General features: G+C 49.8%; 2 protein-coding genes across 7 annotated transcripts in view; one reads left to right on the plus strand and one right to left on the minus strand.

Moving 5' to 3' along the window:
* Positions 1–8,437, plus strand: part of cdc42bpab (CDC42 binding protein kinase alpha (DMPK-like) b) — a 71,173-nt gene extending 62,736 nt beyond the window's left edge. For 2 of the 5 annotated variants that reach the window (XM_085381354.1, XM_085381356.1), the window contains 10 exons: positions 61–185; positions 262–476; positions 638–735; positions 1,566–1,650; positions 2,027–2,150; positions 2,392–2,509; positions 2,739–2,856; positions 2,946–3,103; positions 3,839–3,913; positions 5,028–8,437. In XM_085381354.1, coding sequence (XP_085237480.1) covers positions 61–185; positions 262–476; positions 638–735; positions 1,566–1,650; positions 2,027–2,150; positions 2,392–2,509; positions 2,739–2,856; positions 2,946–3,103; positions 3,839–3,913; positions 5,028–5,159 — 1,248 coding nt within the window. In that variant the 3' untranslated portion in view covers positions 5,160–8,437. The remainder of the gene's footprint in view (positions 1–60; positions 186–261; positions 477–637; positions 736–1,565; positions 1,651–2,026; positions 2,151–2,391; positions 2,510–2,738; positions 2,857–2,945; positions 3,104–3,838; positions 3,914–5,027) is intronic. The other 3 variants (XM_085381357.1, XM_085381358.1, XM_085381355.1) reach the window with 2 other exon arrangements.
* Positions 8,438–8,574: 137 nt separating this feature from the next.
* Positions 8,575–12,348, minus strand: part of fzd3a (frizzled class receptor 3a) — an 18,995-nt gene continuing 15,221 nt past the window's right edge. The window contains exons 6-8 of one of the 2 annotated variants that reach the window (XM_085381361.1): positions 11,033–11,181; positions 9,120–9,374; positions 8,575–9,038 (exon numbers count right to left, since the gene is read on the minus strand). In XM_085381361.1, coding sequence (XP_085237487.1) covers positions 8,780–9,038; positions 9,120–9,374; positions 11,033–11,181 — 663 coding nt within the window. In that variant the 3' untranslated portion in view covers positions 8,575–8,779. Of the gene's footprint in view, positions 9,039–9,119; positions 9,378–11,032; positions 11,182–12,348 lie in introns of both variants that reach the window. The other variant, XM_085381359.1, reaches the window with a different exon arrangement.

Genomic DNA, 12,348 nt, shown 5'->3' on the forward strand with positions numbered 1-12,348 from the left:
CGAGGCTTCTGCCACTGCTCACTTGATGTGACTTGATGTGACTTGATGACACTCCTGCAGGTGAATAAGAGTAAAATGCGTCACCGTCGGCTGCGGGAGCTGCAGGCCCCGGGGCCGGTTCAGTGGATGGGTCTGCTCAGTGAGCGTCTCTGTGTGGGCTATTCGTCTGGCTTCATGCGCTACAGGTACTTTACATCATTACAGCTGCGCTCCCCTTCAGCGTACATGAGTCTGACTTTGTGCTCCTGAAACCCTCCACAGTGTCCATGGGGACATGTCCCCTGTCAGCCTGCTCCACGCTGAGGACCACACACTGGCCTTCATCCCTCAGCAGGGCCTGGACGCCCTCTGTGCCGTGGAGATCTCCAGCAAGGAGCTGCTGCTGTGCTTCAGTGCCATCGGGGTGTACGTGGACTCGCAGGGCCGCAGGTCGCGGCAGCAGGAGCTCATGTGGCCGGCTGTGCCCATCGCTGCCTGTGAGTGCGCGCAGTTTGATACACAGATGTGTGAATGCGACACGTGTGTGCGGGCCGTCACCCTGCGCTTATACAAGTCAGCGTGACTGTTGGGCTCTTACAGGATGTTGTTTGTGTACTTTTTATCTGAAAGAGTGAAACTGCTGTATTATGTTCCTCAGGCTACAACGCCCCCTACCTGTCCGTGTACAGCGAGAACGCCGTGGACGTGTTTGATGTCAACACCATGGAGTGGATTCAGACCATCCCGGTCAAAAAGGTCGGTGTGGAAGTGACCGAAGCTTCAGCAGCTTTGGAAATAGCTCAGTCTGACCTTTGATGGCTGCACAGATCAGTCAGCTTTAAACACTGGTGTGTGTGTGTGTGTCTGTGTGTGTGTGTCTGTGTGTCTGTGTGTGTGTGTCTGTGTGTGTGCGCGTCTGTGTGTGCGCGTCTGTGTGTGCGCGTCTGTGTGTGCGCGTCTGTGTGTGCGCGTCTGTGTGTGCGCGCGTCTGTGTGTGCGCGCGTCTGTGTGTGCGCGCGTCTGTGTGTGCGCGCGTCTGTGTGTGCGCGCGTCTGTGTGTGCGCGCGTCTGTGTGTGCGCGCGTCTGTGTGTGCGCGCGTCTGTGTGTGCGCGCGTCTGTGTGTGCGCGCGTCTGTGTGTGCGCGCGTCTGTGTGTGTGCGCGCGTCTGTGTGTGTGCGCGCGTCTGTGTGTGTGCGTGCGTCTGTGTGTGTGCGTGCGTCTGTGTGTGTGCGTGCGTCTGTGTGTGTGTGTGTGCGCGCGTGCGTGCGTGCGTCTGTGTGTGTGTGCGCGCGTGCGTGTGTGCGCGCGTGCGTGCGTGTGTGTGTGAGTGCATGCGTCTGTGCGTGTGTGCGTCTGTGTGTGTGTGTGTGTGAGTGCGTCTGTGTGTGTGTGCGCGCGTGCGTGTGTGTGTGTGAGTGTGTGTCTGTGTGTGTGTGTGTGTGTCTGTGCGTGAGTGTGTGTGTGTGTGCGTGTGTGTCTGTGTGTGAGTGTGTGTGAGAGTGTGTGTGTGAGGTGACTCCAGGGACTAAACTCACACGTTGGTCTGAATCTCAGCAGATTTGCTGATTTCTCTCTTCCCCTCCAGATGCGACCTCTGAATGTGGACGGCTCTCTGAACCTGCTGGGGCTGGAAACCGTGCGCCTTATCTACTTTAGGAACAAGATGGCCGGTAAGATCGCTCTCTGTGCCGTGTGAGGTGAAGAATTCGTCCTCAGTCTCTTTTTAGCATTTTGCTGTTAAATGTCTTTATTATTAAGCGTAGGATTACCTGCAAACTACTGCAGTGGCAGGTCAGGATCCAGCTGATGTGAGCTGCTTATATGACAGCGTAAGACCGAATTGCAGCGTGACAAAGGTCAGGTGTGCGCTGGGCCGTCATCACGACCCTCACAGATGGAAGCAGCTGATGTTTGTGTCACGTGCAATAAGTTAAAGGAAGTCGCATAAAAACAAGCGCTCCTCTGTGTTGCCAGTTTGAATCTTCCTCTGGTTTTGATCTGTGTCCAGCATCAGCAGCCAAACGATGATCTTTGTTGATCTTTCAGAGGGCGACGAGCTGGTCGTCCCGGAGACGTCAGACAACAGCCGGAAGCAGATGGTGCGCAGCATGAACAACAAGAGACGCTACTCCTTCAGAGTGCCCGAAGAGGAGCGACTTCAGCAGAGGAGGTAGTTTACCTGAAGCTCTGTACTCGCCGCCGGGAGCTCTCGGAGAATTCGCCGTTATTTCCCCAAAGCTGCTCTCACCACATTCTGTTACTCTGAGCTGCTTTCCAATGCTGATGATGGCCTGTGCCCGATGGTTGCGATCTGTATTTTTAACTGAACCAGCCGTATTAGCATCATCCTTGTAGGGAGGAAAAACCTCGTTGCTGTCTTTGACGCGCTGATCCTGTGTCTGTGATTCCAGAGAGATGCTGCGAGATCCCGAGATGAGGAACAAACTGATCTCCAATCCAACCAACTTCAACCACGTGGCTCACATGGGACCAGGAGATGGGATCCAGATCCTGAAGGATCTGCCCATGGTACATGTGCAAACACACGAACATGCTTCCTTATCCTGTCACGTGAGCGTGCCATCCCTGACATACTGAAGCCCCCCCCCCACACTGACACTGTCTGGTCCTGAGTTGTGTGTCTGTAGAGAGCATGCATCATGTTTTTCTGCCCTGTGTGTGTGTTTACGTGCACCCTCCTCACTCCTCTCCCCCCGCACTGCACTCTGTGTGTGTGTTTTCTGCGTGTTTAAACCAGAACGTCCGTGTTCAGGATAGCCGAGCGGGGTTCAGCGGCTCCGTCAGCATTCCCTCCATCACCAAGAACCGGGCCGAGCCGGGCCGCTCCATGAGTGCCAGCAGCGGACTGGGCATACGTGAGTACCGGCAGTCGTGTTAGAGCTCACGTTCGGGGAGGTTCGTCTGTCTGTGGCTTCATGTCCGCCGCCTCCTCTCGTCTCCGCAGGCTCGTCTTCGCAGAATGGCAGCGCTCTGCGCAGGGAGCTGTCAGGAGGAAGCTACGGGTCCAAACGCCAGACCATGACCTCTCCTTCCGAGAGCTCCCTGTCCTCTGGCGGAGGGGTGGACTGCGGTGATGCTCCGCTCTCACAGTTCGACAGAGAGGTCAGTGAAGGTGCAGCTTCATGTGAGGTTGACTCTGAGTATTAAACAAAGTGTTTCGTCCAAACAAACATTAACTAAATAACTCAGTTTTTACTGGCTGTTGGCTCGAACCTGCAACATCGTGTCAATCAAACATCAGCTTCGTATGACGTCCACATAGAGACGGCTGTTTTCTTGTCGTGAGCTTTAGCAGGTAGACATTATCAGCAGAAACTGCCTGTACTCCCCTTTGAACCAAACTCCTCCATCAGTCACGAGCATCCCGACATCTGCAGGCCGCGCTCCTCATCCCATCGCTCCGCAGGTGTTAGCTCCCTGTGATGTCAGCAGAGGCCGTATTTGCCGTGATTCTTGCTTTTAGCTTTTAGGTCGGATGAGAGCCAATCAGACTCCAGTCTGGCACTGGTGGTGCAACATCGCTCATAATGGTTTCCGGCAACATCACTTCTAAGTTGTTTTCACTCGCATGAAGTGACTCTGATCGAGAGTACAGGAAAAAAAATAAAAACAGCAATTATGGGCGACGGCTGCCCCCCCCAGTCCCCCTGTCATTCCCCCTGCTGGTCCTCCCTTCCCATTGGACGTTGTCAACTCCATCCTGCCCCATCTCGCCTCCCTCCATCCTAACTCAGCTGTTCCCTGCTTCGTGCCTGTCCCCCTCCCTTTCCCCTCATCCCTCCCCACCCCAGCATGTTGTCTGTGGGCTGGGCGCTGAGTCTGAACTCTCCTCTGCAGTGGCAGGCAGTCTCACCGTCGGAGAAGACCCCCGATCTGAAAAGGGCTTTAAGGACCCTGCTTAGTAAGATGAAGGTAACGTCAACAGCTGCAAACACACAACTGAGAGCACCGTGTCACTGTGTATCACACACACACACACACACACACATCACTGAGTCGCCTTCGCTGCACCATTTCAGCGCCGTCACATCAGCAGCCTCTGATTGGTTTGTTGCATCTCTCAGCTGCACCATCTGGCCTTCGTGTCATCGCCTTTCGTTGCCGATGGAGTGGCGCGGCGCTGCTTCACCATCGCTAATCACAGAGCATGTGTGCTTCCATACTGCCCCCCGATGGCCTGCCCATGTTTCCTAACCAGGAGCTGTCAGCTCAGAGCACAACCAGACCTCTGGTTACTCAGCAGGTGATGGGAAATGAATACATAGTAAAGGAACGATGTCACAAACTTGAATAAACATAAATATTTTGGCATTAATAATCCACACAAGTTTTCAATGCATGATGTTTCCTCGTTATATTGGTGGTGCCACCAGGAGGCCCCTGGTTGTAAGACTGTGCCGTCACACACAAAGGAAAAAACTTCTCTCATGACAGAGAACAAGAGTGTGCATGCTTGAGCGTGTCAGGTCGATGTGGGCGGGAGCAGTGTAGCTGCGCCTTTGCTGCCCATCTACACGGACTCATGCAGCTGTGCTTCGTGTAGCCGTAGTGTGACTGTGCTCTTTAGTGTTTTATAGGTGGGGTGTGTTTAGATGGGATATAAATAGACGATTGGATCGGTGAACTGTAAGAAACGTACATTACAGAGTGTATGAAACACCCAGGACATCAGTGAGCTGGAAGGAGCCTCACACGCTGTACAAGGGTGAAGCAAGCCCACACACACACCACCAGCTCGGCCTGCCTGCATGTTTGTTTTCCTTCAGCTGATCATTTCTGGTCAATCGAGCCGTTCATCTGCATAAGCGGAAGACGAGGCGGGGGCGGGTCAGCGTCACTCAGTCTGACTTCCTGTCTGCCCTGCCGTCACAAAAAGCAGATTAATGAGCAGTGCATGTGCAGCAAGCACTCGTCATCAGTAGCTGTTAGGAGCAGACAGAGGCGCAGCTTCATCTGTCGTACACGTCCCAGTTTACTTTGTGGAAGGGATCGTCTAATTTCTCCAACTCTTCCCTCTTTCCTCCAGGATTCGGACTCCCCGCGCCACTCCACGGCCTCCAACAGCTCCACCTTCAGCAGCCCTCCCAGCCCGGCCTCCCCACACAAGACCAAGTCCCTGTCCTTGGAGAGCACAGAAAGGATGGGCTGGGACACATGAGCCCCCAGCGGTCCATCCGACCCCCCTCACCCACCCACCGACTGACCCATCAACGACCCACCCACCGACAGCACAGGACTCCAAATTCTCCAACTCTTCCTTTTTTGAATATTGTTCCCTCACTGCCCAGAGAACTGCACCTCCTGCCCACCACTCCCTCCCAAAGAAGATTTGTCCCACTTTACCCCCCCGCACTGTGTCTCAGCGTTCTTCCACAGTGGGGCCGAAACACTCGCTAGACAGCGAGGGACAAGCTATCAAATGCTATCAGTGGTGTACATGTGGGTGCTGATGTTTGGCTTGTGTGTGTGAGTGTGTGAGAGAGAAGGTGTGTGTGATGTCGGGCAGGTGATGCAGGAACAGGAAGCTCCCATTTTGGCTCTTTTTGGTCAACTTGTCGAGATTCACTGAGAGACTCTTAAAAAGTCACGATGCAATCCAAAAAGAAGATGAAATATTATTGAGAGCAGAAGGTTTGTACTTGTACATAGGACCCGCCGGGATTCAGGGGACAGTGTTTTAATTTATTTATCAATCATAGACGAGGAAAGGGGCTCTGCTGCTTTGTGGCCGAAGCAGACGGGTGGAGTTACCCCCCCCCACCTGCTTTCTCTCTGGGTGCTGCAAAAAGATAAAAAAAGGAATTACTTTTATTTTTTGCTCCTGATACTAAGTGCAGCGACTTTATAACATTTAAACCATCAGCAAAAAGCTCCAACAGCGGCTCCTGTGACATCACACGACAAACTCATTCGGTTCCCCAGAGCGAACGACATCATCAGGGGTGCGCGTCCTCCGTCGTGGACGCTCCACGTTGTCCAGCCAAAACTCCCGACACAGTCATGTACATAGGTTCAGAGTAGAGAGTAATATATGATAAGGAAAATACTATAGAGAACTACACGGGGCGGAAAACTCCTCCTTTATTTTCCCGCTTTTGTTTGGAGTGATTCCGGGTTGTTTCGCACTCGAAGCCATTTTAAAACCACTTATTTTGTTTTTACTGATTTATTTTAGATTTGTTTGTTTTCATGTTGTTTCTATGACGTGTGCGCATCCCTCCCCTCCACTTCATATGAGTGGGGGGAAAAAAGCTGACTTGTGTATCGGCACTGCTGCCTGTACGCAGACACACACACAGACACACACACAGGCGGTTGTTGCCTTGTTGTGCTCCTCTGACTGTTGGCGGTGTTTGAAAGGTCGCTGAGATGAGCTGTTTCACCAAATACGGACACAACAGGGAGGCGCCGCGACTTTGCTCGTTCCAACCAACGTTTTAATGACTCGTGAAAATTTGTAAGAGGAGGGATTAAAAAAAACGAGAATGTAAACAGTGCGAGGAAGTCACACCTGGGTTTGTGTTCTGGAGGCGATGGAGTAAATGACCTCTGCCTGTTGTTGTTGTGTGACCTGAACAGGGCCGGAGCTCTGAGCCGCCTCCACGGCACTACTTTACTCTACTTTACTTTTCCTTTGTCAGTGGAAAGGCCTTTAAAAAAATAGAAGAGGGGGAAACGGTGTGGCAGCTTCTGGCTGCAGAGCAGGGCATTCACAGCCAAAAACCTGTTACCTCTGTTCATCTCCTGTAGGCATTTTGACCCGAGGGACACGGCGGCGTGGCATCAAAGAACCCACAGAGGGTTTTAGCCTCGCTCCACATGATTCCACTCGTCCTGTTTGTCAGAAAGGGAAAACTCTTCAGTGGTCATTCCCCCTGTGGAAACACAGCAAAGAGCTGCAAACAGCTCATTCCAGGTGTTCTTATTTTTATTATTTTTTAATTTGAAGAGAGGTTTAGAGCTCCCAGCTGGTTTTACTCCAAATATCTTAGAACTTTTTTTAAGCTAGTGACTCCTTCGTTCCTGCGACGAGTTCATCTGCAGAACGACGAGCCGGTGTGTGAGGTGTTAGCCAGGCGGCGTCTGTTTTTCATTTTTGGCCAATACTGTGCAGAAAATCTGATCCTAGATGTCCCGGTTCAAAGAGAGCGAGAAGGGGAAACTCAGGAAACAAATTTTCAGTCAGATGAGCGCGATCGAGGTGCGTTTGATTCATTTGATGGATGGGCAGCAGTAAGTGAGGGAATGTGACTCGGGTGGAGGCGGCAGTGAGTATTGGGTGACAGGTGGCTTCACGGCCGAAGTGCCGCAATTTAAAGAAATGGAAACGCCTTTACATTTCAGTGAGGTCTTATCTCCAGTACCTTCTATATTGTTTTGCTCTTTCATATCATATTCCACTTTGTTTTCTAGGATTGCTTTGTAATAATTTGTACAGTTTTGCATGTTATAGATGTAATCATTTGTTTTCAGTTTGTCGTTTTATTCTTTTTGGAGCGGTTTGGGTGTTTTACTGAGGATAACCCACTACAGCTGATGTAGATTCTTTTTTTGCACAAAAATATTTAAGGTGTAAGGTCAAAACAAAAATAATGTATGGAAGCGGCTGCCACACTTACGTGGAGAACTCATTATATTAACCTGACTCCGATGTATTTCAATAAAGCGGAGGGCTGTTACAAATACACTCAGTGTTACCGTGTGCTCATTTCTCCTCAGGAAACATCAGAAGCTTTTGATTGTTTTGAAACTTTATTACAAATGACCAACAGGAATTCACTTTTTACATCTATGAACATGTTTTGCCTCTGGAGGAAACGTTGCTCTAACTTTAGTAAGGACACATTTGCAAACAGGACGGAGTAAATCTGCTCAAAGCGAACGTGTTCGGACGGAAAGGGAAGGTAAGCTGTGTTCAGGTGTCCGTACAGCTCCATGAAGGTCGCTGGTGATCTGCTTGAGGTCATTGAATCTGTGCTTCATCACCTCTGTTGGGTTTGTTCTCTTCGCAGTCATAAGGCAGGAGTTTGGATTCAGCATGTATACTCTGGATTTCAGCCCTTGGGTTTAAAACAGCAAAGCACAGACTGACATGATTTCCTTGTATCGTTCCAAACATTATTGCACAGGTGCAATAAAACACTCACTAAAATCCAGCTTTTAAAATGAGGCGAGGCTTCTAGAAAGTTCAGCAGACTTAAAATGCCTTCGTGTGCAGAATAGCAGGTTCATATTCAGCAGAGATCTAAAAGCTGTGGATGGATCTGAGAACTTTCATTCAGTCGTTTCATCCTCACTGAAACCAGTTCTTTCAGTTCTTCTCCATTTAGGCCAGTCTTCTCCTGATTGGCTGCCCCTCATAAACAGAAGAAAACCTGGAACAAGGGTAATAAATCTAAGCCCCACCCCCACCCCAAAAACCTCCCAAACACTAAAGACTAGAGGACGGAGCTCCAAATGTCTCGTGTCCATCATCGAAGTCCTTTTATACAAAGTAAGCCGCGTCGTGTGGTCGGTCACATTTAGTTGTCTGGCTCAGTCGTCGTTCCCCGACTGGGTGGAGTTTAAAAACTGTGCTAAGATTCACACTGGAGGCTACGTCATAAAGCTGTGAGGATGTTTAAGGCAAAGATTTCTGTCCCGTGCCACCCCCCCCCCTCTGTAACCAGACTGTCACTAAGCTGATGCAGCATTTGTTTCATCGATATGTCAGCTCTGAGCTCCCAAACCCATCACAGTGGCTGCTCGTCGACATTCTCCTCCTCAGACTCCACCCCTTCAGGCGGTCGCTCCATCCTCCTCCAGGACTCTGTGGATCCCGTTTCTGGGCACGCCGAGAACCGCCGTGGCCCCGCTGCTCAGGTCCCTGATGCTGCTGTGGCGCGACTGGTTCTCGAGCCTCTGGGCGGAGCCGTGCCGCGACAGGCTGTCGAGGTGATTGGTGCTGCAGTGCCTGGACTGTGATTGGTGGTTTAGACGAGGCAGGCTCCCATATGGCAGCCGCTCGTCTGCGGCTCTGAAACTGGAGGCCGTGTATCTAAATGGAGAGGAGCAGAAATGAGCCTCGGGGCTGTGCGGGTGGGCGGGGTTAATGAAAGACCGCGATGTCAGAACCTACCTGCCGTCTCGCGAGCGGTGCAGGCTGCCGTGGTAGCTGCTCATCTTGGAGCGGGCGCTGCGCACGGAGCCGGCTCGGCTGGTGCTGGCGCTCGGCGGTTCGTCCAGCATGGCCAGGTGGGTGGAAGAGGCGTGTGTGGAGGTCCCTTGCGTGGATGTGCCCCGTGACTTCCTCACAATGGGGGTGTTGGGATCCCTGAGGAGCAGCTGGGTGAAGTCGGGCTCCTGGAGCACTTGTCGGCTATCGTTGACCATCCTGCTGCAGCAGGTGGAGGAAGAGGAGGAGGGGAGAGGTGGCAGGGAAAGATGCAGGGTGGAAGGGAGGGAGAGGGGGAAGGTGGAGGGGCGGTGGGTGTGGTAGAAGAGGATTGAGGAATGTGTGGAGCAGGCAACGGGAGAGGGGGTTAATGCTCTGTTTGGAGGGGAAGTGGTGCAGAGGAGGTGAAAGCCTCAGAAGGCGTCACTGCAGGGACACAAACTGAAGACTGAAATCAGGATCTGTTCACATTAAGCTCTGCGCTCACCTGCAGGTCCTCACATCAGGCTTAATGATACGTGTGTGAGACAGGTGCACACTCTGCATTTATAATGTGATAACTAAGCAAACGTGTTTTTATTTGTTATTTTGGGACCATGTGTGAGGAGCTCCGGAGCGTCAGCAGCTGCCCTGAAACAGCCGCGCTCCCATCAGCTGCTGTACACGTGCAACACAAAAGAAATGAAATCCAGGTCTCCTTAAAATAATATTTGAATCAGTATATGTGGAAACATTTCAGTTTGCCAAGCTGTAAAATGTTTGAACTGTAAATGTGTTTCGGGAAGAGAACGCGAGTCCTTGTTTAGTGTCTCCATTGACTACAGAACAGATTAGGAAGAGACAGGAAGTCCACATTTACAGGAAACTGCAGTCTGCTGTCTATCTGCACGATGTGTTGTTTCCCCAATATTAGTGTCTCTTTACTGGTAAATCTATAATTAAATTCTCATTTATCAAGTCCTGAATAATCAGATCTTATAACACCAAATGATGCTGATGGAGCACTTTGCTCTCAGGCTGCTGGGTTACTTCTGCTTCCTTTTTAAAAGTAGAATGGGAACTGGAGCCTTCAGCTTTCAGGCCCCTCGTCTGTTTATCATTGATTGAAATTCATTCAGAAATGTTTAACGACTGAGCTGTCACAACTTTCAAGTACAAAGTTTTATGAAGTCTGCCACATTCCCCCCTTTTTTCTTTTTTTATCCTTTATTTATTTCTCCTTATTTCATTGTGCTGTATATTGTTACTCTTATTTGCCTTGTATGTCTACTGTACAAACTGAACTGGAATGACTGACTGTTCGCTTTATAAGTTCAATAAAGTTTGGAAAAACCCTCTTCGGCCGCTCCCTTCTGCCGTATTTTGCAGCAAAATAATCCACACCCACCGCCGTGCTATGAATTGTGGGATATATGGGACCACGAAGCGTGCACCGGACCACGCTTGATATTTGGGGAGATCGACAGCGCATTTGGAGTATGCATTTGAAGTACACTTTGAATTGGGACAGCCGTCGTCACGTGGCGGTGACGTAACCGCACTTAAAATGCGTACTTCAAGCGTGCAGACTCTGAATTGGGACACAGCCAAAGACGGCCTCATTGTTGACCATTCATTTGCTTTGAAGAGGATTTTGAGAACATACGGGAGCTGATGTTGCTGCCCTGTGTGTCTCATTCAAACTACACTCGGATACTTTTTTAAATTATTATTTCATTATTTTGCCATCCACAGCTCTGAAGTTAAAACTAAATCTGATGATCACCACAGAGAGATGAAGCGCTTTGAGTTGTAAATACTGGGACAAACCTCATGTAAGCTTATTTATATTTAGCAAAATCACACAAAGACGCCGTCACAGTGTGACACATACGTACTCTTTACGTCTCTTGCCGTGGAAGAAACTGGCCCACTCGAAGCAGGTCTTCTTACTGCCCACCCAGAACACAGAGGGGATTCCTACAATCAGCATCATCAGGTACTTTATGAGGAACAACACCAGGTCGGGGTGACTGGTCTGCTCCACCTGGAACAAACAGAAGAGGGTGGAGTTAGTGCAGTTCCCGTTAGATTAGTAACTCTATTGGCTCAGGTTTGTAAAGCACTTAATACAATTTATGGTCTTACTGTAACACAGAAGTAAAAAAGATATATCATGTACATCATCATCAGTGTTCAGCAGCGTGGAGCCATCAGTCAGTCTGTGCATGCAAACATCAGCATGAACAAGCTCATTAAGAGGCCTGCTGACTGAGTGGCTTCATCGCTTCCCTGTGTGTGTGTGTGTGTGTGTGTGTGTGTGTGTGTTCCACTCCACATCATCACTGTTGCTGATGATGAACCTTGCTGAGGGCATAAACACAGTGTCATCCATCTCTAACTAACAGACCAGCGCCCTCCTCCTGCTTCTGTGCAAACACACAACACACTGCTGCTGCTGTGAAAGGTGGAGGTTTGTGTCTGATGGATGATCCCATCGGGTCAAACGTGAACACACAGCGAGCAATAAAAGGTAAAGTTGCAGTGCAGTTACATCCATGCAGGTGCAGAAACAACTTTTGACTGCACTTCTGCAGCTTTCCTCACACAGTCATGCGTGCTAAGCTAACTGTAGCTGCAGATACTGGCAGCCCTCACAGAGCAGTAGGGCTGCCACAAACAATTATTTTGATAGTCGACTAGTCACCGATTATTTTTGCGATTAGTTGACTAATCATACAAGGTACAGCTTACTGCACCAGCAGCATCTGCTCTTATATAACTATCATTAGCTTACAGCTTTAAGTGTTTAAGGTCTGTGCTAACTAAAAATAAAGACAAGATGATAGTTTATTAAATTTTAATGACATTTGCAGATTGTTTCGGTGAAGTTTAATAAACTCCTTGCTATCTAAAATATAACAGGACACCGGAGTATATTCTCCAGCATCTCACACTTCTGATAATCAGCTGTCTGCTTGACGTTTATTCAGCTGTGTAAGAACTATAACTTTAATCTCAGCCAAACCGATTTACTCAGGAACAAATAAAATACTGAAAAAAGCCAAACAATAACATTTTAAGTTATCTAAGTGACTTATATATCATGTTTAACCTGAGTAGTGAAAGACAGCGGTGGGTTTGAAAACGATTTGCCGGGAGTCCGGTGTTCTCACGGCTCTAGTTAGCCTAGCCCCCGGCTAGCTATCGAGCT

Source organism: Rhamphochromis longiceps, linkage group LG15 (genome assembly GCF_057381845.1).
Source record: "Rhamphochromis longiceps isolate RC_006_pf linkage group LG15, R_longiceps_female_GT1.1, whole genome shotgun sequence".
Lineage (NCBI taxonomy): Eukaryota > Metazoa > Chordata > Actinopteri > Cichliformes > Cichlidae > Rhamphochromis > Rhamphochromis longiceps.